The sequence below is a fragment of the Enhydra lutris genome, unplaced genomic scaffold, assembly GCF_002288905.1.
Source record: "Enhydra lutris kenyoni isolate GAN:26980312 unplaced genomic scaffold, ASM228890v2 scaffoldscaffold30, whole genome shotgun sequence".
NCBI lineage: Eukaryota > Metazoa > Chordata > Mammalia > Carnivora > Mustelidae > Enhydra > Enhydra lutris.
The window spans coordinates 5,547,596-5,572,802 of NW_019154114.1; the positions used below are offsets into that span (position 1 = coordinate 5,547,596).

The 25,207-nt window shown below is 49.7% G+C and overlaps 1 protein-coding gene across 1 annotated transcript in view; it reads left to right on the forward strand.

Annotated features, from left to right (window-relative positions):
* LOC111153061 (cadherin 3) overlaps positions 1–20,369 on the forward strand; it is a 45,728-nt gene extending 25,359 nt beyond the window's left edge. The window contains exons 4-16 of the mRNA XM_022511862.1: positions 641–806; positions 1,009–1,164; positions 1,248–1,392; positions 2,216–2,391; positions 3,060–3,188; positions 4,209–4,394; positions 6,925–7,166; positions 7,546–7,691; positions 8,432–8,656; positions 12,875–13,081; positions 15,585–15,715; positions 16,111–16,257; positions 19,490–20,369. Of these exons, the coding sequence (XP_022367570.1) occupies positions 641–806; positions 1,009–1,164; positions 1,248–1,392; positions 2,216–2,391; positions 3,060–3,188; positions 4,209–4,394; positions 6,925–7,166; positions 7,546–7,691; positions 8,432–8,656; positions 12,875–13,081; positions 15,585–15,715; positions 16,111–16,257; positions 19,490–19,699 (2,266 nt within the window). The 3' untranslated portion in view covers positions 19,700–20,369. The remainder of the gene's footprint in view (positions 1–640; positions 807–1,008; positions 1,165–1,247; positions 1,393–2,215; positions 2,392–3,059; positions 3,189–4,208; positions 4,395–6,924; positions 7,167–7,545; positions 7,692–8,431; positions 8,657–12,874; positions 13,082–15,584; positions 15,716–16,110; positions 16,258–19,489) is intronic.
* The last annotated feature ends 4,838 nt before the right edge of the window (positions 20,370–25,207 follow it).

Genomic DNA, 25,207 nt, shown 5'->3' on the forward strand with positions numbered 1-25,207 from the left:
TGCCCTGTCCAAGATACAAATAACTGCTGTTACCAGTGTTTTCCTTCTAAAGTTTCTTTATATATTCTATATTTATTTATATTAAACATGTTATATATATAGATAGATACGCAGACCTTTTTTCCTCCTCTCTTTTATGCAAAAGCTAGCATGCTGTTCACATGTTTGCACCTTCTTTCTTCACTTAAAAATAGATCAGTATACTGCCTGTCCCCTTCTCACAGATAACCCTGTCATTAGTTTCTTTTGTGTCTGCCCCCATACTTTGTTTATATGTGAGCCACTATGAATACACGGTCTTATTTTCCTACCCTTTCACACAAAAGACGACACGTATTAACTATGTGAAGTTGTTAAATAAAATACTAAGCCAGATTACAGTTTAGTATACCTTGTTCTTTTTCAATTAACAGCATATAACAAAGATCTTTCGTGTCAGCACATAGACTTCCTCGTTCCTCGTTTTTAGAGCTGTAGAGCAGTTCCACTAGATGGAAGTATTATAACGTGTGTTCAGTTGGTTCTCTCCAAATGAACACTTAGGATTATTTTCAATTTGTCTTTCGCAGTAAACCCCTTTAGGTCTCTCTCCTCACCCTTAATAACTCCTCAAAGTGCGAGGATGTTGGGTGTCTTCCAGCTGTGTGCTGTTTGTGTTAAGGAGTCTCTTCTCCTTGCAGGGCAGGAAAGCACTGAAGATCTCCCCGTCCAGCCATGTCTTGCGAAGACACAAGAGAGAATGGGTGGTTCCACCAATATCTGTCGCTGAGAATGGCAAGGGCCCCTTCCCCCAGAGGCTGAATCAGGTATGACTATGCCTTCTCCCCAGAGTCTTGGGTGGCTGCAGGGACCCTCACCCAAAGGCCTGCCAATGGGGTTTCTTGCTCCTGAAAGCCTTGGTAACGCGATTGGTTTCTGATAAGGCAGTGTCTCTCCAGCCCTCCTCACCTTTGTTGCCATCCTGAGATAGTTGAGACTTTGTCAGCTGCCAATTTCTTTTGCTTCCAGCTCAAATCTAATAAGGACAGAGGCACCAAGATTTTCTACAGCATCACAGGGCCTGGAGCAGACAGTCCCCCGGAGGGTGTCTTCGCCATAGAGAAGGAAACAGGCTGGTTGTTGTTGAATAAGCCACTGGACCGGGAGAAGATTGCGAAGTATGAGGCAAGTAACCTGTAGCATCCGACAAGAAGCAGGACCCCGTGGGTTGGTGGGGCCAGGCTGACCCTATACCTGTGCACCCACAGCTCTTTGGCCACGCTGTATCGGAGAATGGTGCCTCAGTGGAAGACCCCATGAACATTTCCATCATTGTCACAGACCAGAACGACCACAAGCCCAAGTTCACTCAGGATGTTTTCAGAGGGAGTGTCTTGGAAGGGGTGTTACCTGGTAAGAGGACTGGGGAGTAGCGGATAGCTGGGGTGGTCTGCTGGGCCCAGACCTAGCCTTGGGTCAATTTCTGGAACCATCTGGAGGTCAGACCAGGCACCTAAAGCCTGTAAGAACCCTCCTTACCTGATTTCCTCAGCTGTGCATCCGATCACCTGGGATCATTTTAAAAATCTCCAGGCGCCTGGGTGCCCCAGTCGTTAAGTGTCTACCTTCACCTCAGGTCGTGATCCCAGGGTCCTGGGATCGAGTCCCACATTGGGCTCCAGGCTCAGGGGGAAGCCTGCTTCTCCCTCTCCCACTCCCCCTGCTTGTGTTCCCTCTCTCACTGTCTCTCACTCTGTCAAATAAGTAAAATTTTTTTTAAAAATTCAGATTTTTCTCATTCTATCCCAAGAACCCTAAATAAGAATGCTCCTAGAATATAGCCTGGAATCTGTATATTTAAAAATTTCCCAGAAGATTCAGATGATTAGTCAGGTTTGGGAACCACTAGCTTTGGAGCTATAAAGATCTTGATTTGAATCTTGATTTGCCTCTTTACCCATGACCCTGGGCAAGTTCTTAATCTCAGAGCCTCATTCTTGGGAAATAGATGGTCTTTGTTCCAGGCAGGCCTGTGCTCAGCTTAACATGATTGAGGTTTTCGTTTCTAAGAAAGGAGCAGAGAATGGAAAACAGACCCCAACTAGCAATCTGCCACAAAGTGGAAGATGGGTCCAAGTCAATGAACAGGATGGAGCCTCTCAGAATTCCAGAAGTGGGCAAGGCTGGGACTAGAGCAGGGAGGGAAGGATGCTCACTCGTGCCTTCTCTCCTCTAGGCACTTCTGTGATGCAGGTGACAGCCACAGATGAGGACGATGCTGTCAACACGTACAATGGGGTGGTTGCTTACTCTATCCATAGCCAAGAGCCAAAGGATCCGCATGACCTCATGTTCACTGTGCACCGGAGCACGGGCACCATCAGTGTCATCTCCAGTGGCCTGGACCGGGAGGTGAGTATCTCCTAAAGAAAGTGCTGTCCTTCCAGCCTTGCTCAGGCTGGGGCCTAACACGAGAGCAGGAAGCCCCTGTCCATGCCCCATAGCCTAAGGCAGAGCGGTGAGAATCAAGTCAGCTGGGGTGGCTGCTGCTGTGTTCCCATGTTGACGTCCCACAGCTCTCTGAAGCCAGCGGCATGGTGCCGGATGATCTCGTTAAGGTCGAGGAGGCAGCAGTAAAATGCAGGCGTTTGATATTTTCTGTAGGTTTTCTCATTTCCTCTCAGAATGGCTCACTTAGCATGCACATTGCCCAGATTTGTCCCTTGTGTGCTACAAAGTAGAATTAGCTCAATGAATGCTAGAGTCGCCTACTGTTTCCTAATTAATACCTTTGCCCAAATCCCTGCTCAAAGCTCCCATTCTGCATCAGCCCAGGGTGGGGGGCAGTCCCCAGACTGCACTGCCAGCTGGCCCAGGAGAACCGTGTGGGTCTGCATTTCTCCTCCCCCTCTACCCTTTACCTCCGTTCTTCCCTATGGTGGGTGAGTGGTGGGGCGGGGATTCAAGAGAACAATGGGAGACGGGGAGAGATTCCCTTTCCCTCCACATGCACGCAGGGCTGTGCCTCTGGGAGCCCAGGCTGAGGGGCCCCTTGGCCTGAACTCTCCTTTCCTCTCCAGAGAGTCCCCGAGTACACACTGACCATCCAGGCGACAGACATGGACGGGGATGGTTCTACCACCACCGCAGTGGCCATAATCGAAATCCTCGATGCAAATGACAACGCTCCCGTGTTTGAGCCTCAGAAGGTGAGTGCCTGGTCAGTCCTTCCCTCTGCAGATGATGAAGGGCTCAGGTTTTTCTTTCTAATGAAACTCTGGAACGAGCTCACTTTGCTTCTAGTCCTGCCCCACCACTTACTAGGCTGTGTGACAAGAGACAAACTGCCTAACGTCTTTGCGCCCTATTTCCTAATCTGTGAAATGAAGATGATGATATTCCTTGCATCATTCTCCGTGTTGAAAGGAATAATCTCTGGATAGTTGATAACGCCATTCCCGGTACAGAAGTGCTCAATACGAAAGCCAGGTTGAGGGGCACCTGGCTGGCTCAGTCATTGGAGCATATGACTGACCCTTGATCTCCATGTCATGAGCTCAGGCCCCTCGTTGGGGGTGGAGTTTACTGAAAGGAAGAAGAATAGGCAGAAAGAAAGAAAAGTGTTCAACAGTATGAGCACTTAGAATTGGCCTCACAGCTGTACGTGCCCACCTTCCCCCCCGAGAATGCTCTGCACACCTCCAGTGACAGAGGACTCTGTGCCAATCAACTTACCCCCTTCTGTCATTAGATAACTCGGGGGTGGGGGGGGATAGATAACTGGCTCCTAAACCTGATTTAGGCTTGAGTAAAAATTTGCTGCAAGCAGTTGAGCTCCCAGTGTTTGCCACCAGTCCCAGAACTTCCAAAAATGTTCCTGATCCAGGCCATAGAGCCATCAGGCCCCTAGTCCTCCTTGCCACCGTCTTCATACCTTTCTGATCTCAGCTAGGTAGACGGCCACACATGGCAGGGTTCAGGGCACCCAGACCCAGCGAGCTGGCGGGAGTATTTTGCCCTCAGATGTAGGAAAAACAGGTCCCTGTGGTCTCTCCCAGCGGCTGTGAGGACATGCTGCATCTGTGTGGGTCCTGAAACCGTGGGGTGTGGGTTGGGTGGTCCCAGAAAGACTGAGTTGCCCGGAGGATCCACAGCTGGCGAAGAGGGAATAGTCTCGGGGTGGGCGGTCAGTCTCTGCTCTGATGGTGCTGTGCTTCCTGCGCCGACAGTACGAGGCCCGTGTACCTGAGAACACGGTGGGCCAGGAGGTGCAGAGGCTGACGGTGACTGACCTGGATGCCCCCAGCTCGCTGGCATGGCGCGCCACCTACCGCATCCTGGAAGGCGACGACGGGGGCCATTTTACCATCACCACCCACCCCGAGAGCAACCAGGGCATCCTGACGACCCGAAAGGTGAGTCCATTCAGGCTTTAGACAAGGGACAGTCAGTGTACCACCTGCCTGGGGACACCTACTTTGGAACGTTCACCAGGGAGTGCAGCAGGCCTGTGCCTTCTGACACTTTCCCATCCCTGTCATGTTGAGGAATGAATTTGTTCAAAGTGTATCTTACCGAGGGACTCCATTCATAATACAGGTGAGAGTCACTGCTCTGATGAAGGCAGATTAGTAGAGCCCCTCCTTCCAGATCCTGGCATCCAGAGGCTGCCCACAGTTAGTCTTCTCACACAGAGGGTCTCTGTTTTATTGGAATTCTTGCTAGTTTTGCATTGAATCCATAATACATATCTAGGTTTTTGCATAGTAAAATGTTTTAAGTTACTTAGTAGTTAGAGATATGCTTGCCTCTCAAAAAGTCTTTGAATAAAATTGATGCTTTAAGAAGATGGGCCTAGGGGCGTCTGGGTGGCTCAGTGGGTTAAAGCCTCTGCCTTCAGCTCAGGTCATGATCCCAGGGTGCTGGGATCGAGCTCTGCATCGGGCTCTCCACTTAGTGGGAAGCCTGCTTCCCTTCCTCTCTCTCTGCCTGCCTCTCTGCCTACTTGTGATCTCTCTCTGTCAAATAAATAAATAAAATCTTTAAAAAAAAAAAAAGAAGATGGGCCTAATCATTTTTTGATTTCTTTAACCTCTTGGTTTTTTATGAAGAATGACCTGGGGCGGCTGGGTGGCTCAGTTGGTTAAGCGACTGCCTTCCGCTCAGGTCATGATCCCAGAGTCCTGGGATCGAGCCCTGTATCAGGCTCCCAGCTCAGTGGGGAGCCTACTGGTCCCCCTGCTTGTGCTGTTGGTCTCTCTCTCAAATAATAAAATCTTAAAAAAAAAAAAAAGTGACTTAGAGAAGCAGGGTTTTATATACTTTAGTGACTATCTTTTTTTTTTTTTTAAGATTTTATTTATTTGACAGACCGATCACAAGTAGGCAGAGAGAGAGAGAGGGGAGGAAGCAGGCTCCCTGCTAAGCAGAGAGCCTGATGCGGGGCTCAATCTCAGGACCCTGAGATCATGACCTGAGCTAAAGGCAGAGGCTTTAACCCACTGAGCCACCCAGGCGCCCCTATCTCCTTTTTTTTTTTTAAGATTTTATTTTTTTTATTTATTTGACAGACAGAGATCACAAGTAGTCAGAGAGGCAGGCAGAGAGAGGGGGGAAGCAGGCTCCCTGCTGAGCAGAGAGCCTGATGCGGGGCTCAATCCCAAGACTCTGAGATCATGACCTGAGCTGAAGGCAGAGGCCCAACCCCGTGAGCCACCCGGGCGCCCCTGACTATCTCCTTCCTGCAACAAAAACTTTGCAATGCCCTCATTATGAATTTCATTTATAATGTAACTTTTATAACTTACACAATTTCTAGAAAAATAGAATACCCTAACTATGAAATAAAGGAGAATCTTACAGGAAAATTACTGATAATAAGATATTTCTGTATGTAAGCTTTGGGGTACATACTAGAAAACATAATGAAGTAGTCAGGTACTTGCATCTCTTTGTGGAATTGTCCAAATGAGGTGGAAACTGCATGTCACTAAGGCGGCTCATGCGTCCCACAGGCGTACCAATGTCTTCACCGAACAGCAAATACACAACTTTTAGGAAAGGCCTGGACAAACCGAACTACAAGCTCCCCTCAGAAGTTGCATTCCTGGAAAAGTCAGTATATATTAAAACAATACCAAAAACTTAGTTTATATGTAAGACAAATAGTAAACCAGTTTTCACACCTATGAATACATGAACGCCCAAGGGGCTACTGGCAAGTCACATGGCCTGTGGGACAGTTCTTTGTGCCCTACCCCAGCCTATCAATGCCAACAGCATCCCCATCATTAGGACAACCAGAAAGGCCTCCACAGGTTTCTACTGCACGCCCTGCGCCACCCTCTTGGGAGCCAGCTCTAGGGCTTAGTCTAGGGGTAGTCTGAAAGGCCCTAGCAGCCACTCAGAAAGGTCGAGAGGATGGGGCACCGGGGTGGCTCAGATGGTTACGTGTCCAACTCTTGATTTCAGCTCAGGTCATGATCTCAGGGTTGTGAGATCAAGTCCCACTCAGGCTCGGCACCGGGGCGTGGAGCCTGCCTAAGATTCTCTCTGTCCCTCTCCCTCTCCCCCCACTCAAAAAAAAAGTGCAAGAAAGGCTTTATGGAAAAGACCGCATTTCTTTTTTAAAGATTTGTTTTAGAGAGAGAGGCAGGGGAGGGGCAGAGGGAGAGAGAGAAACTCAAGCAGACCCAGCACCGAGCATGGAGCTCAATGCCGGCCTCTACATGAGGCTGGATTTCACAACCCTGAGATCACATCTGGAGCTGAAACCAAGAGTCAGATGCTTAACCAACTGCACCACCCAGGTGCCCCGGGAAGGACAGTACTGTGGATGCTGGGAGCTTCCAGCCCCTGGCCACAGGCCCTTTCTTTCTGACATCACAGCACTGCGTGGGTCCTCCTCAGACTTTGGCAGCTCAGGTCCTTCCTCTTCTCCCGCAGGGCTTAGACTTCGAGGCCAAAAACCAGCACGTCCTGTACGTTGAAGTGACCAACGAGGCCCCCTTTGTGGTGAAGCTCCCAGTGTCCACAGCCACCGTAGTGGTCCGCGTGGACGACGTGAATGAAGCACCTGCGTTTGTCCCGCCCTCCAAAGTCATTGAGGTCCAGGAGGGCATCTCTGTCGGGGAGCCCGTGTGCACCTACACAGCACAGGATCCTGACCAGGGGGATCAGAAGATCAGGTAACCAGGAGCCGGGCTTGGAAGCATCCAGAAGCACTAGTAGCATCAGAGGGGCTGTTTGCTGTGGTCAGCACTTGTTCTAATTACCGTCAAGATTGCTACATATTTTGACCATCACCCCTGCACAATGCCTTCCCTTCCTACCCTCCCCAAGGCTGAGGACTCTGAGCAGAGATCCAGGGGGTGGGTGTAGCCACTCTCTATCAGGTGTCCCTGCTGGGCTGTCTGCCTGCTGCTCAGGCTCCTATTTGGCGGGGAGATGCATTTTTCATGTGATCATGCTTGGGAGCCCAAGTCCCATGACACCGTCTGCCAGTTGGAGCGACAACCAGAATTCTAAGTATACTGGGTATGACTCTTCCCACCTTTTCCATTCCAGCTACCACATCCTGAGAGAGCCAGCAGGGTGGCTAGCAATGGACCCAGACAGTGGGCAGGTCACCGCCACAGGGGTCTTAGACCGTGAGGATGAACAGTTTGTGAAGAACAATGTCTATAAAGTTGTGGTCTTGGCCACAGACGACGGTGAGAGCTTCCTCCTAGCCCGTCCGCTTCGGTGCCTTTGGAGCCCACGGCATAGCACATCCCCTCCCCGAACCGAGTAGGGTGTCAGGGAGGGCTATCAGCAAACCAATCTGGAGGGCCACGGGGGACTTGCAGAGGAGACTTTTAAAGACTGGAACTGGCTATGGTTTCCCTAAGACCCACGTATTAGGAGGACGATTTCTTTCATCCCAAGTGTGTGGTTCACTGACACCTGGGTCGGACTGTCAGTTTTCCCTTGTGATTTGATTAGAAGGGTCTGCCTGGGAAGTGGCATGATTGGTGAGTGATGTCACACTGACAGAGCTGGGGGTTGTGGTGTGATTTGATGTCTTTGCTTGACACGATGAAACAAGGCCTGGAAGCAGGCGAGAAGTCACGGCAGGACTGTGAAGGGACCTGGCCCCAGAGCTCAGCAAACATGGCGTCAGCCCTGAGGTGGCCAGTAGGTTTCCCCTTGGGACAGATGAGTAGTGGCTCTAGCTGCTGTGATCAGTTAGGAAAATCTGCTGAGAATGATGCCATGATTGTCCTGGATTTGCCTTCACTGGTTTGATCTATGATGAGACTAGGGCAGGACGTGGAGGGACTTGAAAAGTTACAGCTGGGCTATCAATGGGGACATCCTGAGACTGATTGGGTAGATCAGAGAGCTTAGCATTCATCTGTCACCCCAACCAAGGGCAGATGCTGAAAGGGCTACTGTGTGTAATTATGAACAGGGAACCCTCCCACCACTGGCACCGGAACCCTCCTGCTAACTCTGATGGACATCAACGACCACGGCCCCGTCCCCGAGCCCCGTCACATCACCATCTGCAACCAAAGCCCAGTGGCCCAAGTGCTGAACATCACAGACAAGGACCTGTCCCCCCACACCTCCCCTTTCCAGGCCCAGCTCACACACGACTCAGACATCTACTGGACAGCAGAGGTCAATGAGAAAGGTGAGTGAGTGCTGGCGGTAGGTGGGCATGTGCCCCATACCAGAACCCCACATACATTCCACTGAGTTAAGAACATCAACCAAATGCTGCTTAATTAACTTAGTGTAAGCCTTTAAGAATATTCTAGTCCAACCACTTTCCAGTACAATTGGAAAAACTGAGGCAGGGGGAGAGAGGGTTTGACTTTTCAGTCGCACATGATGAAAGAGCCAGGACTCCTGCAGTGATGATAGCCCACATGGCCTGAGCATGCCTGCTGTGTGCTAGAGAGCACTGAAGACGCTTCATAGATGAGGTTGCTCAGTTCTCACGGCAACCCACATATATACATCAGTGTGTGCCCATTTTACAGATGAGGAAACCAAGGCTTCTAGAAGGTTAAGTATCTTGCCAGAGGCATTCTGGCTAGAAAATGATGCCACAATTTGAATTCACAATTTGAATCTAGGCACTGTGCGTTACCACTGATGTTCTGTCGCTTATCATTTATTGACCCCTGACAATATGCAAGGTATCTTTTCGTTCCTTACGTAATGTTTCTACCACCCTCTGTGGGCAGTACTTTTATCTGGAGTTACAGATGATAGTGAGGCTCAGAGAGGTTAAGTAGCGTGCCCAAGGCCACAGAGAGTGTGAGTATGGACCAGAAGCTGAAGCCACACCTGCTCCTGTCCATCTCCCCGTCGTTTCTTTTTCTCGTTCCCTCCAGAGCTTCTCAGTCTTTCATAGCTTTTCAGTTGTCACTGGCCTGGGAGGGGTCAAGTGGCATCAAGTAAGTGAGGACTTGGTGTGTGAGAAAGATCCAGCCCCAAAAGCCAGTGAGGCCCCTGGAGAGACACTGTTCACTTTGGTTTAAAATGTCTCCCCTTCCTCTTGGGCCCCTCCCTCCCCCAGGAGGGAAATAGGGAACCCGTACACACAGGCTCTGCCCTGAAGGAACCCAGTGCCCAGTGTCTGTTGTTCTTGCTGAGCCCAGCCCAGAAAGGACTCAGGAGACCTGCCTCCGATACCCACATTGTCTCAATTTTATGATTTCTGTCACCTGGGTATGTATGCCTGGCACCTTTCCTTTGAGGAACCCAAGCTGGTCTCCTGTTACTCCCTTGTGGCCTAGAAGCTATTTTCCCGCCATTTATTAGTTTTGTGATTATGGACAAGTTACTGAACCTCACTGTTCCTCAGTTAACCCTATTTGTAGAATGGTGTCAATAATTGTAACAACTTCCATCCAGTTATCCTGAAGATGAAGTAAGTGATTTCACCAGAGGCCTCTCGTCTGGTACTCCGTGCTCAGTAGGAGTGAGCGAGCACCGTCACCAGCATTCTTCCCAGGCAGCAATCACAGGTCTAGCTCGCTGAGGTGTGAGCATGTGGCCGATGTCCAGTGGTACCATCACCCGGTGATAGTACTGATACCTGGTTCTGGGGGTTTTTTGGGTTTTCTTCTTTCTCTCTCTCTTTCCCCCCTTCTTTCCTTCCTTCCTTCCTTCCTTTCAATATTTTATTTATTTGAGTGAGAAAACAAGGGGAGGGTTGGGGGATAGGATCAAGCAGACTCCCCTCTGAGCAGGGGAGCCCAGTGTGGGGCTCCATCCCAGGATCATGAACGGAGTCGAAGTCAGATGCTTTACTGACTGAGCCATCCACGTGACCCTGGTTCTTGGTTTTAAGTTTAGTTTTTTCTCTCTGACCATGTTCTTGTTGTCAGGGATATTAATCCAAACTTTACCCACGCGTGACCTCAGTTTGGTTACTTAGCCTCCCTAAGCTTCAATTCCTGCGTTGGTAAAATGAGGCTAGATGTACCTCCTCTCAAAGCGGTGGTGGAGATGACAGGAGAGCCTCACTCCCAGTCAGTGTCCGCTTAGTCACCAGCACCGCCCTCATCTCTTGTGAAATCCGCCCTCCGGTGTGGGTACAGGGTGGTGGTAGGGATGTTCTGGTGAAATACCTGACCTTGGCCTCGACATGTGGACTGGACATTCAGCCCGCAGAGCTCCCTGTCCACCTGCCATTGCTGCATGGGAACAGGGCGGAGTCTCCCTTCAGGCTTTTTTTTTTTTTTTTTAAAGATTTATTTATTTATTTATTTGACACACAGAAAGAGATCACACGTAGGCAGAGAGGCAGGCAGGGGTGGGGGTAGCAGGCTCCACACTGAGCAGAGAGCCAGATGTGGGGCTCAATCCCAGGCTTAACCCACTGAGCCACCCAGGCACCCTCCCTTCAGGCTTTCTTACTAAGAGGAGCCAGCAAGTATGCCAAACCTTTGAACAAAACGTGGCCTGAGGTCAGTGTTGAAATAGGCCAGCAAGCCTGAGGGTGGGGGAGCTATCATCATGAGGTCGGTTTTGGTTGCTCCAATGACTGGGGGACACTGCTAGCATGTGAGGATTCTGCATGAGGAGAAGTCATGCTACCCCGGCTAATGGCTCCTTCCATGAGAAACAAGTCCAAACTGAAGGTCCAGGGCGCCTGGGTGGCTCAGTTGTTAAGCATCTGTCTTCAGCTCAGGTCACGATCCCAGGGTCTTGAGATCGAGCCCCGCATTGGGCTCCCTGCTCGGCCTGAAGCCTGCTTCTTTCTCTCCCACTCCCCCGGCTTGTGTTCCCTCTCGCTGTGTCTCTCTCTGTCAAATAAATAAATAAAAGTTAAAAAAAAGTAAATAAACTAAAGCCTTTCTTCAGAGAAGCCACTGACCCTGTATTACCCACAAACGTAGCCCTCTTCCCCATTCTCGGACCGCCACACAGCCTCCCCAGAGTGGAACCCCTCGTGCACCCCCACTGACACTTGGCTTGGCTTCTGCTTTGAGGTTAACCTGCCACCCCCCCTGGGCCTTGGAAGGCAGGTTAGCCCTGTGCCCACTGCAGCCTCACCGCCGGCGCCCCCAAACCTCGTGTGCACCACTGATGCTGTGACGGCACAGCCAGCAGCCTCTCCGACCTGCTCACCAATGTCTGTTACGTCACCAGCCATGTGCATTCGCATTTATTTATTTATCTGTTTATTTATTTATTTTTAAAGATTTTATTTATTTGACAGACAGAGATCACAAATAAGCAGAGAGGCAGGCAGAGAGAGAGAGGAGGAAGCAGGCTCCCTGCTGAGCAGAGAGCCCGATGCGGGGCTCGATCCCAGGACCCTGAGATCATGACCTGAGCCGAAGGCAGAGGCTTTAACCCACTGAGCCACCCAGGCGCCCCTGCATTTATTAATAACTGATGCTCTCGGGGCACCTGGGTGGCTCAGTGGGTTAAGCCTCTGCCTTCGGCTCAGATCATGATCCCAGGGTCCTGGGATCGAGCCCCACATCAGGCTCTCTCCTTGGCGGGAGCCTGCTTCCCCCTCTCTCTCTCTGCCTGCCTCTCTGCCTACTTGTGATCTCTGTCTGTCAAATAAATAAATAAATAAAATTAAAAAAAAAATAACTGATGCTCTCAGGGCACCTGGATGGTGCAGTGGGTTGCGCATCAGACCCTTGATTTTGGCTCAGGTCATGACCTCGGGGTCCTGAGATTGAGCCCCTTGTGAGGCTCTGCGCTCAGTGTGGAGCCTGCTTAAGATGCTCTCTGCCTCTCCCCCTCCCCCTGCACCCTTGGGCTCTATCTCTGAAATAAATAAATCTATGAAAAAAATAATGCTTTTGCAGAAACATCAGTGTTTCGGGTACTGAAATTGTATCTGACAGTTGAGGCATAAACACTTACTATTACAGTGGCAAAATGCTCTAATATTAAAAGGTAGTGAACTTTCAGGTAGGGAAACAGGTGGTCAGTCAGCGTGAATGCTAAAAGATAGAGTTAGTTATGGCGGGAAGAATGTACTTCAGTGGGTTCACGTTGAGGAGAACAGTTGAGCAGCTAATGGTGCTGAGAAATTATCGGCTCTGCATGACATGGCTTTTTAAAAGCTTCATTATTTTAAAGATACTGTGACTATCCATTTGATTTTAAGAAAATAAGACGATGGGAGCACCTGGGTGGCTCAGGTGGGTAAGCAACTGCCTCCAGCTCAGGTCATTTTCCTGGAGTCCCGGGATCGAGCCCCATGCAGGGCTCCCTGCTCAGTGGGGAGTCTGCTTCTCCCTTTGACCCATCCTCCTCTTGTGCTCTTTCATTTTCTCTCTTAAGTAAGTAAATATCCTTAAAAAAAAAAAAAAAAAAAAGAAGGTAATGTGACCTCTGTGTTGTGGCAAATGTTATCTGTCTCCTCCAGGAAACACAGTGGCCTTGTCCTTGAAGAAGTTCCTCAAGCAAGACATCTATGATGTACATCTTTCTCTGACTGACCGTGGCAACAATGAACAGCTGACGGTGATCAAGGCCACCGTGTGTGACTGCCACGGCCACGTGAATACCTGCCCCGACCCTTGGAAGGGTGGCTTCCTCCTCCCAATCCTGGGGGCTGTCCTGGCTCTCTTGCGTAAGTACCCACACTCTCTCTCCTCTGAGGATGGGGTAATTCAAAGACCCAATTCTACCCTGAACTGCTAGGACTAAGGCATCCCCAACATTGCCCATCTGTTCCTGATGCTCTTAATTCTAGGGGTGTCATTCAGTGGGTAGATGTTTATGGCGCTTCTGGAACGTGCCAGGCTTTTGGGGAACAGTGGTGAATAGACAGAATGAGCCCTGCTATGATGTCGTCTAGAGGCTTGAGCAGTTGTTCTGAATGTGCGATCTCCAGACCAATAGTATCAGCAGAGCCAGGAACTTGTTAGAAAGGCCAGTTCTCAGGTCCATCCTGACCTACTGATTCAGAAGCTTAGGGCTAAGACCCAGTAATCTGTGTTTTCACAAGCCCTCCAGGGGTTCCATTGCATGCTAGGGTTTGAGAGGCCCTGGTCTAGGGGGCAGACGTGTTTAGTTACAAACGAAGTTCTTTAAAGGTAGAACCATTCCCATTGGCTTTTTCCACTCTCTGAATTGGTCCTTACACAGAAACACATGCAGTCCAATAGGAAGTTAACAAGGGCAAGCTTTAGTCCACATCCTGCACACCCAGCACTATTTCTGGCACTGGGGTGCAGGACTTTATAAAACAGACCTCTTTCCGCCCTCATGGAACTTACTTTCCAGTGCAGAGAACAGACAAATCAGCTGGCAGAGAAATTGGTGTTGGTATGGGCAAAAAGCAAGCACGGAGAGGAGGTCTGCCGTCTCAAGTAGGATGGGTAAGAAAGGCTTTTCTGAGAAGGGGTATTCAAGTAAAGACCTGAAAGAGATGAAGAAACAAGTCATGAAGATATCTCAGGAATAGCAAGTGCAAAGGCCCTGAGGCAGCACTGTACTTGGTGTGTGGAAACAACAAATGGCTAGAGTGGAAAAAGCAAAAGGGAAAGAAGTAGGAGATGGAGTCAGAGAGGTGATGTCTGTGGTGGAGCATCATGCTGGGTCTGGATGAAGTGTGAAGTCATCGGGGCGCCTGGGTGGCTCAGTCGTTAAGCATCTGCCTTTGGCTCAGGTCATGATACCAGGGTCCTGGAATCAAGCCCCATGTCAGGCTCTCTCCTTGGTGGGGAGCCTGCTTCTCCTTCTGTCTCATGTTTCCCCTGCTTGTGTTCCCTCTGTCAAATAAATAAAATCAGAAAGAAAGGAAGGAAGGAAGAAAGAAGACATCAGAAGGTTTATAGCAAAGCAGTGATGTGATTTGACTTGAGTTTTACAGGATTCCTACTAAACAGACTGTGCAGGGGTAAGGGTAGAGACAGGAAGAGCATTAAGGAGCTATTGCTGTAATCTAGGGATGAGACAATGAGAGATGGTCCTATTTTAAGGCAGAATCCGTTCAGATTCATATGTGGTATGAGGAAAAGAACCATCCATGTCTCTAAGACCCAAACAAGTAGAGACTAGAGTTTCCATTAACCAGTTTGGAAAAGATCATGGGGGGAGAATTGCCAGATAGTGCAAATGGAGATGTCAGTAGGCAGATACATAAGCTTTGGCATGGGTGAAAAGTCTAGTTCACCCCCTGCCTTTCCTCAGATTCAGTGGAGAGAAAAGGAGGAGGGAAAGAACACTGTATAGCCCACATCGGGTGTGCATCCCGAGAACCCATAGACTCCCCAAGAAGACTAGGTTTATTGTGTTGGGCCAGAGATGGACATCAGTTCTGTCAACAGGCCAAAGTGATAAAGGTAAATAGTGGCCGTATCCTGTCAACTTAACAGCTACAGAGAGGTTCCTGGGGACCCTTCCATACATGGGATTAACTGGAGGCAGTCCTGGCATTAGGGAGAACAGCCGGGCATTTGCTGGTCTATACCCCCATGTCCCAGTAGCCTCCTGGCCCTTCCAACCATATGCCTAAAAGCCAGTCTTCCTCTTGAAACACCAACATAGCGTTTGCACCTGTGTTCCAGTTACTGCACCACATCAGCCTTGCCCTGTCTTGCTTTTAACTTAACGTCTGTGCCTAATTTAGGGGTCACCTGGGGACTGGAAGAGAGTCCTATTGGAAAAATAACATCTGGTGGGAGCGTCCCTTGAGGACCAGTATCACCGATAAGGGCAGACTGACAGTAAATGATACAGACTGTTTTGGGGGTGGGGGACGAGGTCCGATGGCTGCCAGGAGGGGGTGGTACTAGGCTGTGGCTGCGCGTGTGCCGAGCGCTCCAGGGGAGGAGCGCCCAGGTGAAGCGCCCGAAGCGGAAGGTGCGGGGTGCATTTGAGGTACTCCAAGGAGGCCAGTGTGTTAGACCCGCTCACGGGTGTATATGTACGGGCACAGGCAGGGGGCGCTCCTGTACACTTGGATAAGGAGTTAGGGGTTTTCCTAGGTGCAGGGGAGCTGTTGAAAGTATTTAAAACACTGGCTACCAAGGAGAGGGATCTAAAATTAGCTGGGCTCTGAGGGTTCGGGGGTATTGGCCAGCTATGTGATTGTGGGGGGAAATATTTACCCTCCCTAACTCTTCCAGTCCTCCTGCTTGTGCTCCTCTTGTTGGTGAGGAGGAGGAGGAAGGTGAAGGAGCCCCTTCTGCTCCCGGAAGATGACACCCGTGACAATGTCTTCTACTATGGCGAAGAGGGAGGTGGTGAGGAGGACCAGGTGAGGCACTGAGGGGTCTAAGGGTGGGGCGTTGGATGCCTCCAGGGCCACTGGCAGGGGTCGTTGTTCCAGCCAACTAAACCACATTAGCTGCATTGACCAGACTCTGGCCGAACGCATCGGTCTTCACGCAGGACTGACCACCAGCTCTCCTCTTCTGAGAGGGTGTCTGGTCCACAGCTGCGCTCGCTTTGATCCTAGTCAGAGCGGCCTCGAGCCTGTGCTTCCTTTGGGAAGAAGAGCTACGGAAACAAGGGCTTTCAGAAATGTCTGGCAAAGATTGTCTTCTAAGCCCTACCCATGAACCAGGACACCACGTGGCAGGGGAGTGGGCTGCAACATAAATGGTGGGGGGCTGTGTTCTCAATCCCACGCTCTCCTTCACTTTCATGAAGGACTATGACATCACCCAACTGCACCGGGGTCTGGAGGCCCGTCCTGAGGTGGTTCTCCGCAACGATGTGGCGCCAACCTTCATTCCCACACCCATGTACCGTCCACGTCCAGCCAACCCAGATGAGATCGGGAACTTCATCATCGAGGTGAGGCCTGGGGGCCAACTGAGGGCGGCCCGTTATTCAACCATCAGCAGCATGGGAGAAAGAGTGTGGGCTTGGGGTCTTGGCTCTGGGTTCAAATCTTACCTCCCTCATCAACCAGCTGTGGGACCTCTGGCATATTTGAGTAACTTCTGGGCTTCAGTTTTCTCCTTCGTGAAATTCTAAGTTGCAGAGTAGTTAACAATAGGATAGGAATGATTTATTCATTTTTTCAACAAATAAAACCGTTGTTAGAAAACTGTGCAGCCAGACTACCTAGGTTTGAATGTTTAAATGTCCCAGGTGATCCCACTGTGGAGCAGAGTTGGGGCCCTCTGTTATAGGTGGCATTTTCTTTTGTTACCTTTTTTTCTTTCCTTTCCGTTTTGTTTCTTTTCATTTCTTTTCTTTCTTTTTCTTAATCTGAGAGAGTGCGCACGAGCAGGGGTAGAGGCAGAGGGAGAAGCAGGCTCCTTGCTGAGCACAGAGCCCTAAGCAGCCTGTTCCCAGGACCTTGAGATCATGACCTGACCCAAAGTCAGGTGCTTGGGGCGCCTGGGTGGCTCAGTGGGTTAAGCTGCTGCCTTTGGCTCAGGTCATGATCTCAGGGTCCTGGAATTGAGCCCTGCATCGGGCTCTCTGCTCAGCGGGAGGCCCGCTTCCTCCTCTCTCTCTGCCTGTCTCTCTGCCTACCTGTGATCTGTCAAATAAATAAATAAAATCTTTAAAAAAAAAAAAAAAAGACAAAACAAAACAAAGTCAGGTGATTAATCAGCTGAGCCACCCAGGCTCCCCTATTATAGATTGCTTTAAAGATTGGATGCACAAGCACCTGGAGCAGTGGTTCCCAAATATTGGATTCTCCTGGGGAACTTCAAAAACTACTGATGTCTCTAACTCCTTGCAGAGCTTGATACAATTGATCTGGATGTGACCTAAGCTTCAGAATTTTTTTTAATTGATTTTATTTATTTATTTGATGAGAGCACAAGCAGGGGGAGCAGCAGAGGTAGAGGGAGAAGCAGGCTTCCTAGAAGCAGGCTCTGCTGGGTAGGAGCCTGATGCAGGGCTTGAACCCAGGACCCTGGGATTGTGACCGGAGCTGAAGGCAGATGGTTAACCAACTGAGCCACTCAGGCGCCCCGAGGCTTCAGAATTTTTTAAAAATTCTCTCTCCCTCTGTTCCCCACCCCATACTCACTTGCTCTTGCTCATTCTCTTTCTCTCAAATAAATAAATAAAATCTTAAAAAAAAAAAAAATCCCAAGTAATTTAAGTCTAGGAACTCCTGACTTGACAAGTAGCATTTACTAGGTAATGATAGTTATTGTTGATAATAGCTGAATGTCTCCAGTGCTTTTAACTCTGGTCACACATTTGATTTATCTGAAGGATTTTGAAAAACAGCGATGCCTGGAATGCAGGGATTCATTTGGTTTTTAGGCTCTGATTTTTTTTTTTTTTTTTTTTTAAAGCTCCCCATGCTGAAAATTGAATATACAGCCAGGGTTGTGAGAACCACTGAACTAGGTACATAGGAGACAGATTATAGGTGCCTTCACAGGCTGGTACCTCATTAGCAGTAAACAGAGGGTTTTCTCTCTTTCTTTTTTTTTTTTTTAAGATTTTATTTATTTATTTGACAGAGATCACAAGTAGGCAGAGAGGCAGGCAGAGAGAGGGGGAAACAGGCTCCCTGCTGAGCAGAGAGCCTGATGTGGGGCTCGATCCCAGGACCCTGGGATCATGACCTGAGCGGAAGGCAGAGGCTTTAACCCACTAAGCCACCCAAGCACCTCTCTCTCTCTCTCTCTCTCTTTTTTTTTTTTTTCTTAAGTAAGCTCTACACCTGATGTGGGCCTTGAACACAGACCTCAAGATCATGAGTTGCATGCTCTGCCACCAAGCCAGCCGGGTGCCCCATAAGTGGAGGTTCTTAACACAAGGAAGGAAGGAAGTCTAGGAGGGAGGGAGGAAAAGATAGGTGGATAGAGGGGGGAAAAGATAATTTTTTTAAAAGATTTTATTTATTGGGACGCCTGGGTGGCTCAGTTGGTTAAGCAGCTGCCTTCGGCTCAGGTCATGATCCCAGCGTCCTGGGATCGAGTCCCGCATCAGGCTCCTTGCTCATCAGGGAGCCTGCTTCTCCCTCTGCCTCTGCCTGCCATTCTGTCTGCCTGTGCTTGCTCTCTCTCCCTCTCTCTCTCTGACAAATAATTAAATAAAATCTTTAAAAAAAAAAAAAAAAGATTTTATTTATTTATTTGAGATAGAGCTAGAGAGCAAGCATGAGCTGGGAGAGAGCAGTGAGGGAGGGAGAGGCAGACTCCCCACTGAGCAGGGAGCCCGATGCTGGATCCCAGGACCTTGGGATCATGACCTGAGCTGAAGGCAGACGCTTAAAGACTGAGCTGCCCATAGATGGATGGATCTTAGGGAGTGTGAGGAAGCAGCAGTGGCAGAGGGCTTGGTGGGCAGTCAAGATACCTCACCCTGCCTTGAACCTTTCTGCTGGCCTCCTGCCTTCTAGAAGTAGCCTGGTGGTTGGACTCCGTTCTTCAGCAGGAGTGTATCCGAGAGTGCTGCAGAAACAAAAGCATCCAGGGAAGGCTGCTCAGAGCAGATGGTTTGAGAAAGTACCACGGAGCTAAATACCTGGAACTTTTCCCTCCAGTCAGATGAAGACCGTTTCTAGAATGTCTCTGGACAGACATTTAGATAGTTTGCAAATATGGTGTCATTCAGTCCCCACACCAGCTGCGGGGAGGGAATCCTCTTGTTTCCTCATTTTACGAATGAGGAGATAATGTTCGACTGTGTGCCAGGTACTATTCTAATAAGCACCTTACGTATATTTAACATATACTTTTTATTCCTCTAAAACCATATGAAGTCTCCCAGTTTAGAGACAAGACAAAAACAGCACCTGGAGGTTAAGGGGTTTTCCCAAGGTCACAAAACTAGGGTGTGAAGCCCAAGTTCTCACCCAAGCTGTCTGATTTCAGAGTTCCTGCCCTTGACCTCTGGCCTGTCCCGCTGTGCACTGGGCATATGCTGGGCTCAGTGCTCAGCATTTATGTGCATTACTTCATTTCACCTCCCAAAACCTTCCTGAAGGGAAGAGATGTCTTCACGGATGAGACGCAGGCTCAGCAGGGTGGGCTCCACTTGCCCGAGCCCTGCAGCTGCTGGCTGGCCGAGCGCCGCTCCTAACCGCCTGCTCTTGTCGCCACAGAACCTGAAGGCGGCCAACACAGACCCCACGGCCCCGCCCTACGACTCCCTGTTGGTGTTTGACTACGAGGGCAGCGGCTCTGACGCCGCCTCCCTGAGCTCCCTCACGTCCTCAGCCTCTGACCAGGACCAAGACTATGACTATCTGAACGAGTGGGGCAGCCGCTTCAAGAAGCTGGCGGACATGTATGGCGGCGGCCAGGACGACTAGGCCGCCTCCCCGCAGGACCAGGGACTCAAGGTTGGGCCGCAGCGGCTTCTCCAAAGGAGCTTCAGTCCTCCTTGGAGCCTGGACTTGGGAGCCTGTCAAGAAGTGGCCTTAGCAGCTTGAAGGAGAGAGGCCCTCACGTCTGACACGAAGGGCTGGTTTCTAAGCCTTTCAGAATGGAGGGATTTGGGCAGTTTGATTTCACCTCTGGAAACCTCTAGACTAGGCCAGGGTTGCCTCCGAGGCCAAATTTCTGGGAGTCTGTCACCTGCCATAAATGTCGGGACTGACTCTGACCATCCCCCATGCCCCCAACCCCCCCAGTGAAGAGGTTCTCTCTGGAATGGACCCTTCTCCTTAGAATGAGTCCTCTTACTGCAACCTGGGTTTTTTTTTTTTTTTTTTAATGCTGTCCTCAAAAAGTTAGAGGCGGGTTCTCAGCAGTCCCTTGGATTGCTCCGGACGCCCCAGCCGGAGCTGCTTGGCTCCTGTGCCCCCGCACACTTCTCTCTCCTCTCCAAGCAACAAGATCTATTGGAATGAATTCCTGCGTTTTTATACTGAGCGTGACTATGTTGTCCTTTGTTTTTTATTTTCCCTATTGAGTGCTGTAGATAAAGGGTGATGACAATCGTGTAAAAGTACTACAACTTTTTTATTAAAGGAATTTTTCCCAGAGGTGCCTGGGGGAGTGAACTTCTTTTTATTAGAATTTTATTGTCCTGTGAGTCACATACCACACCATTCACTTACTTCAGTGCCCAATTCAGTGGTTTTTAGAATTATCAAGGGGTGTGAGCATTTTTTAACCCTGCTGGCCTTATTTATTTATTTACTTGACAGAGAGAGAGAGAGATCACACCTAGGCAGAAAGGCAGGCAGAGGGAGAGAGGGGGGAAGTAGGAAGTAGGCTCCCTGCTGAGCAGAGAGCCGGATGGATACCAGGCTTGATCCCAGGACCCTGAGATCATGACCTGAGCTGAAGGCAGAGACTTAACCCACTGAGCCACCCAGGTGCCCCCTCAGGATTTGTATACATGCCCATGTGGGCCTAATAAGGATAAATCTACCCTCCTCTCTACAATTTTTTTTTTTTAAAGTAATCTCTACACCCAACATGGGGCTTGAACTCACAACCCTGAGATCAAGAATCACAAGCTCTTCTGACTGAGCCAGCCAGACACTCCTCTCTCTACAAATTCTGAGCTGCTCTCGTGTGTGGGAGAACCATTAACCCCCTCACCCCTGGGCTGAGCCCCACCAGAGCTACTGGCGACTCTCCTGGCAGAGTGTGGCTGCTTTCCCGTATTGCAGTTTGGGCGGAGTTCCTCTTCTGTGGGGTGGGGCTCCGCATTGAAAGGCAGGGAAGGGTCCAAGTCTGCTACTTCTAGCAAGTCCCATTTAACCTCAATTTGCCTCATATTTTTCATGTATCCTATGGGGAGTTTTTATGGAGATTAAATGACTTCCTATCTGGCCTGCTGTAAGTGCTATTTGTGTTCACTGGTAACAGCTACCATTTATTTAATACACTTTAGGGCCAAATAACTTCAATTATTTCCTTTAAGCAAATCCTCACAATCCTCCTCAGAGGGGATTTTCCTCCCTTAAAGAATGGCTTCATTGTATTTTTTTAAATGATACCTGATCATCATCAAAATCAAGCCAGACAGAAAATTAGAGAACTCGCCCAGGATGTCCATGAAATTGGAACTTTCCGTAAGAATACAGGGATGTAGGAACGGGGTGGGGGGGTGAAGAGACAGCGGGGAAAGAACAGTTCCACATGAGCCTTTGTTAAAGCGAAGTTTAACTTACGTGCAATGAACTAAGGGAAAAGCATGTGGAAGGAAGCCAAAGGGATGGCTGAACTTGAAATAAAAGTTTTCGTCCCACGACAGTGACTAAAGCAATGGCACTCAAAATGCAGTTCCTGGATGGGCAGCAGCAGCATGAGTGCCCAAAATCAGAGATGCTGCAGGTGAGCCCCGAAATGTGACTTAATAGGCCTTCCAGGAAATTCTGATGCACAGTCAAGTTTGGGACCAAGGCTTTGGAGGAGGAGACAGAGGGTGTCCTGAAACCTAGGCCCTGGATGGGAAATCAAAGGGGAACTCAACTGGGCGAGAAACCTTCCCACCCGTCCCTGGTGGGCAGCACCATAGCCTGCAGGTCCGGGCCACCTCCTGCCTCTCCCTCCAGCTGCGGCCTCCGGCTCTGGGGTTCTCTGGGGGTCGGATCTCCCTCTACCAGGGCCCTGCTGCTCTTGGCAGATAAGGTGAAAGGATTAGGTGTCTCTGCCAGCAAACACCTGCTGCCCCTTATCTTAAACTCCTCTCTGAAAAGCCTGAATGAGGCCTGCAACTCTATCTTCAGCAGAGACTACTAATAAAACCAAACAGCCACTGTGCAGGCTGGCCTTCCTCTCCTGGGAGTTTTGGAAGGTGTTGAGGAGGAAAAGTGGCCTTTTCTAGCCAAACCTGGGCTCTGTTCATGGATCTAGATTCCCCTGGCAATGGAACTCTGAGAGATTTGGGGGAAAAAAAAAAAACAGGCCTGTAATAAGTCAAAATATGTTAAGTCACCCCAGTGCTAACCACTCAGAGTTTAGCACCCATAAATTATCAGTCTCACTGGCCATACCAGTGGCAACTGCCCGGATGTTTGACTTGACATACCTGGAATGTTGATCCTTCCTATTTTGTGGTGCAACAATTTGCTATGCATCCTTCCAACATCTCCCTCCCATGTTTCACATACATTTTGCATTATACCTTTCATAACAGGGCCGAGGAGGCTGCCTTAATGTCTGCAACATAACCCAGTCGGGATGGGTTAGCATTTATTGGAGCTCACCACCACGCATGGACGTTAATGATTCTAGTCTTTTTCCTTAACAATGTTGAAATAACCTCTGGAGCACCCAGCCCTGCAAATGCTTCAGAGCCAGTCCTCCAGTGACTAGGGATGGGTGAGAGGGGTCCCCGTGGCCTTGTTTGGGATCAAGGCTGCCCACTTCCAAGTGGAGGGGTCAGTCCAGGATGACAGCTTGCTGTTGAAAGGATCCCCTCAGGCTCACTCTGTTAAGGGATGTCCACCCCACGCTTAAAATCCAAAGTCACAGGTCCCTAGTCCAATAAAGAAAAATAAAATTGTAAGGGTGCCTGACTTAGTTGGTGGAGCCTGCAACTCTTGATCTTGGGGTCTTGAGTTCAAGCATCACGTTGGGTGTAGAGATTACTAAAAAAATAAAATTTTTAAATGAACTTGTTGGAAGAAGGCGTCAGGTGGCTGAGACTTGCCTCTTTGGCCTCATCTTCCTAGTGTTTCTCCTTAACCCCCAAATGCAGAGCAGTTTGAAAACTGCCCCCAATCCACCCCTTTCATTTTACAGATGGGAGAAGAGAAGAGTTTCCAAAAAGGAGGCACTCCCCAGGATCCTTCCAGCAGGGCTGAGATGGGCAGAGCCCAGGCCTCCCTTCGTGCATTTTTCCTTGCTGCTAACCTGAGCAGATGGGCCGAAGATAGGACCGATCTCCCCAGGTGAGCTTTGTCCAGGCCCTTGAGGCAGCTTGAGGGAAATGACTCATCCTTGGAAGGTAGGCAGGTAGCTGAAGCCTCAAATTCATTGCCTCTTGTGCTCAGCACAGACTTTCCTTGACCCCCGGTCCACACAGGGATGCTGCGAGAAGATCTGAGAAAGGAAATGCTGAGGGATGTCCAGTCAGTAGGGGGCCCTGAGCTTAGCTTGGTGGGTGGGGGCAGTCACTATGGAAAGCCCCTTTTTCAGCCCACACCGTGTATGTCCACTTCCAAAACAGAGAGCCAACTCCTTTTTGGCTAAATGTAGAGCTGTTTCCACTTTCCACTAAAGAAGCATGGTTCAGGGCGCAGGTTCAAATTCCAGCACTGCCAGTGTGTGACGCCTTAGACAAATCTCTTAACATCTCTGTGCCTCGCTCTTCTCATCTTTAAAATGGAGGACTAAATGCAAGGCCGCCTAAGTGTTATCTCTACTGCGGTGATTGCTGACAGACTGACAGGGCCAGTTACTGCTCCTTTATCTCCACTGAGTGGAAACTGCACGTCCCACCCCGAGGGAGACATTTCCTGTCTGCACAAAGCCACTTCAGGGGTGAGAGGTGCAGTGGTTTCCCCTCAAGCCCTTCCCCCAAGCGCCCAGCAGAGGGCACTCTTCACCCGAACCTCAGGTTGGCCTCGCGCCTAGCAGCATGGACGCTGAGGGCAAGGTCTACAGGAAGGGAGTCAGAGGGCAGGGCCGTCCCACTGGCTGACGTGCACCTTGCACAGGAGTCCGCGGTGTGCCAGCAACTGCCTTGGACGTTTTGGTGGTGATAACGGAGGCGGTGTCGGCGGCGGCAGTCAGTATCGGGCCGTGTCTGGCCAGTTACCTACGTTCTCCCACCAGCAGCCCTGGGAGAGCGTTTTCATGCTTCCCTTTATAAAAGGAAATTGAGGGTAAGGAGAGTAAAGGCCATACATAGACCGGAAGTGATAGAGACAGTTTGGGGTCCAGATCTCCTTGATTCCCAAGTATGAACTCTTTTTACTATTAGGAATAAAAATCCCAGGGGCGCCTGGCTGGCTCAGTTGGTGGAGCCTGAGACTTGATCTTGGGCTGTAAGATCCATGCCTACCATGGGTGTAGAGATTTCTTAAAAATAAAATCTTAAAAAAAAAAAAAAAAAAAAAAAAGAATAGGAATGCCTGGGTGGCTCACTCAGTTAAGAGTCTGCCTTTGGCTCAGGTCATGATTCCAGGGTGCTGGGATGGAGCTCTGCATGGGTCTCTCTACTCAGAGACTGCAGCTGTAACAGGGTGTGAGGCAGGCAGGCGGTGGGAGAGAGTCTTCATATATGGCATAGGGGCCCCCACGCAAGGCAGAGTTGACCCCACCTGACCGGTCCTGAGACTCTGAGCCTCTGGCATAGAAAAGCCACAGCATGTCCAACCATTTCTGGGGCCCCCAGAAGTATGTGGGGACATCAGCCCAGGGCTTTTTTTTCATTCACTTAACAGCTATTTGCTGAGCATGTGTCCTGTGCCAGGCAGTGGTCTAGGTGCTGGAGATATAGAAATGCAGAAAATATTCGAAATCCCAGCCCTAATATATTGGGAGCTCTGGGCAAAATTGTGTGTAGAGCCCACATACCATACGAGTTGACTAAACTCTTAAATAAAAGATATTATATCTTCCTACTAGAACAAGGATATTTTCACAGCCATCTGGAAAGCCAGGTTTTAATCTGGATCTTCAGACCTCTGGAGTACTGGTCCAGAATGTGACAGCTCAGGCAGAGTTAGCCCTCAGCCTAGGAGCAGTGGTCAACCCACTTTTCCTTTTTTTTTTTTTAAGATTTTATTTATTTGACAGACAGAGATCACAGTAGGCAGAGAGGCAGGCAGAGAGAGAGAGAGGAAGAAGCAGGCTCCCAGCTGAGCAGAGAGCCTGACTCGGGGCTCGATCCCAGGACCCTGAGATCATGACCT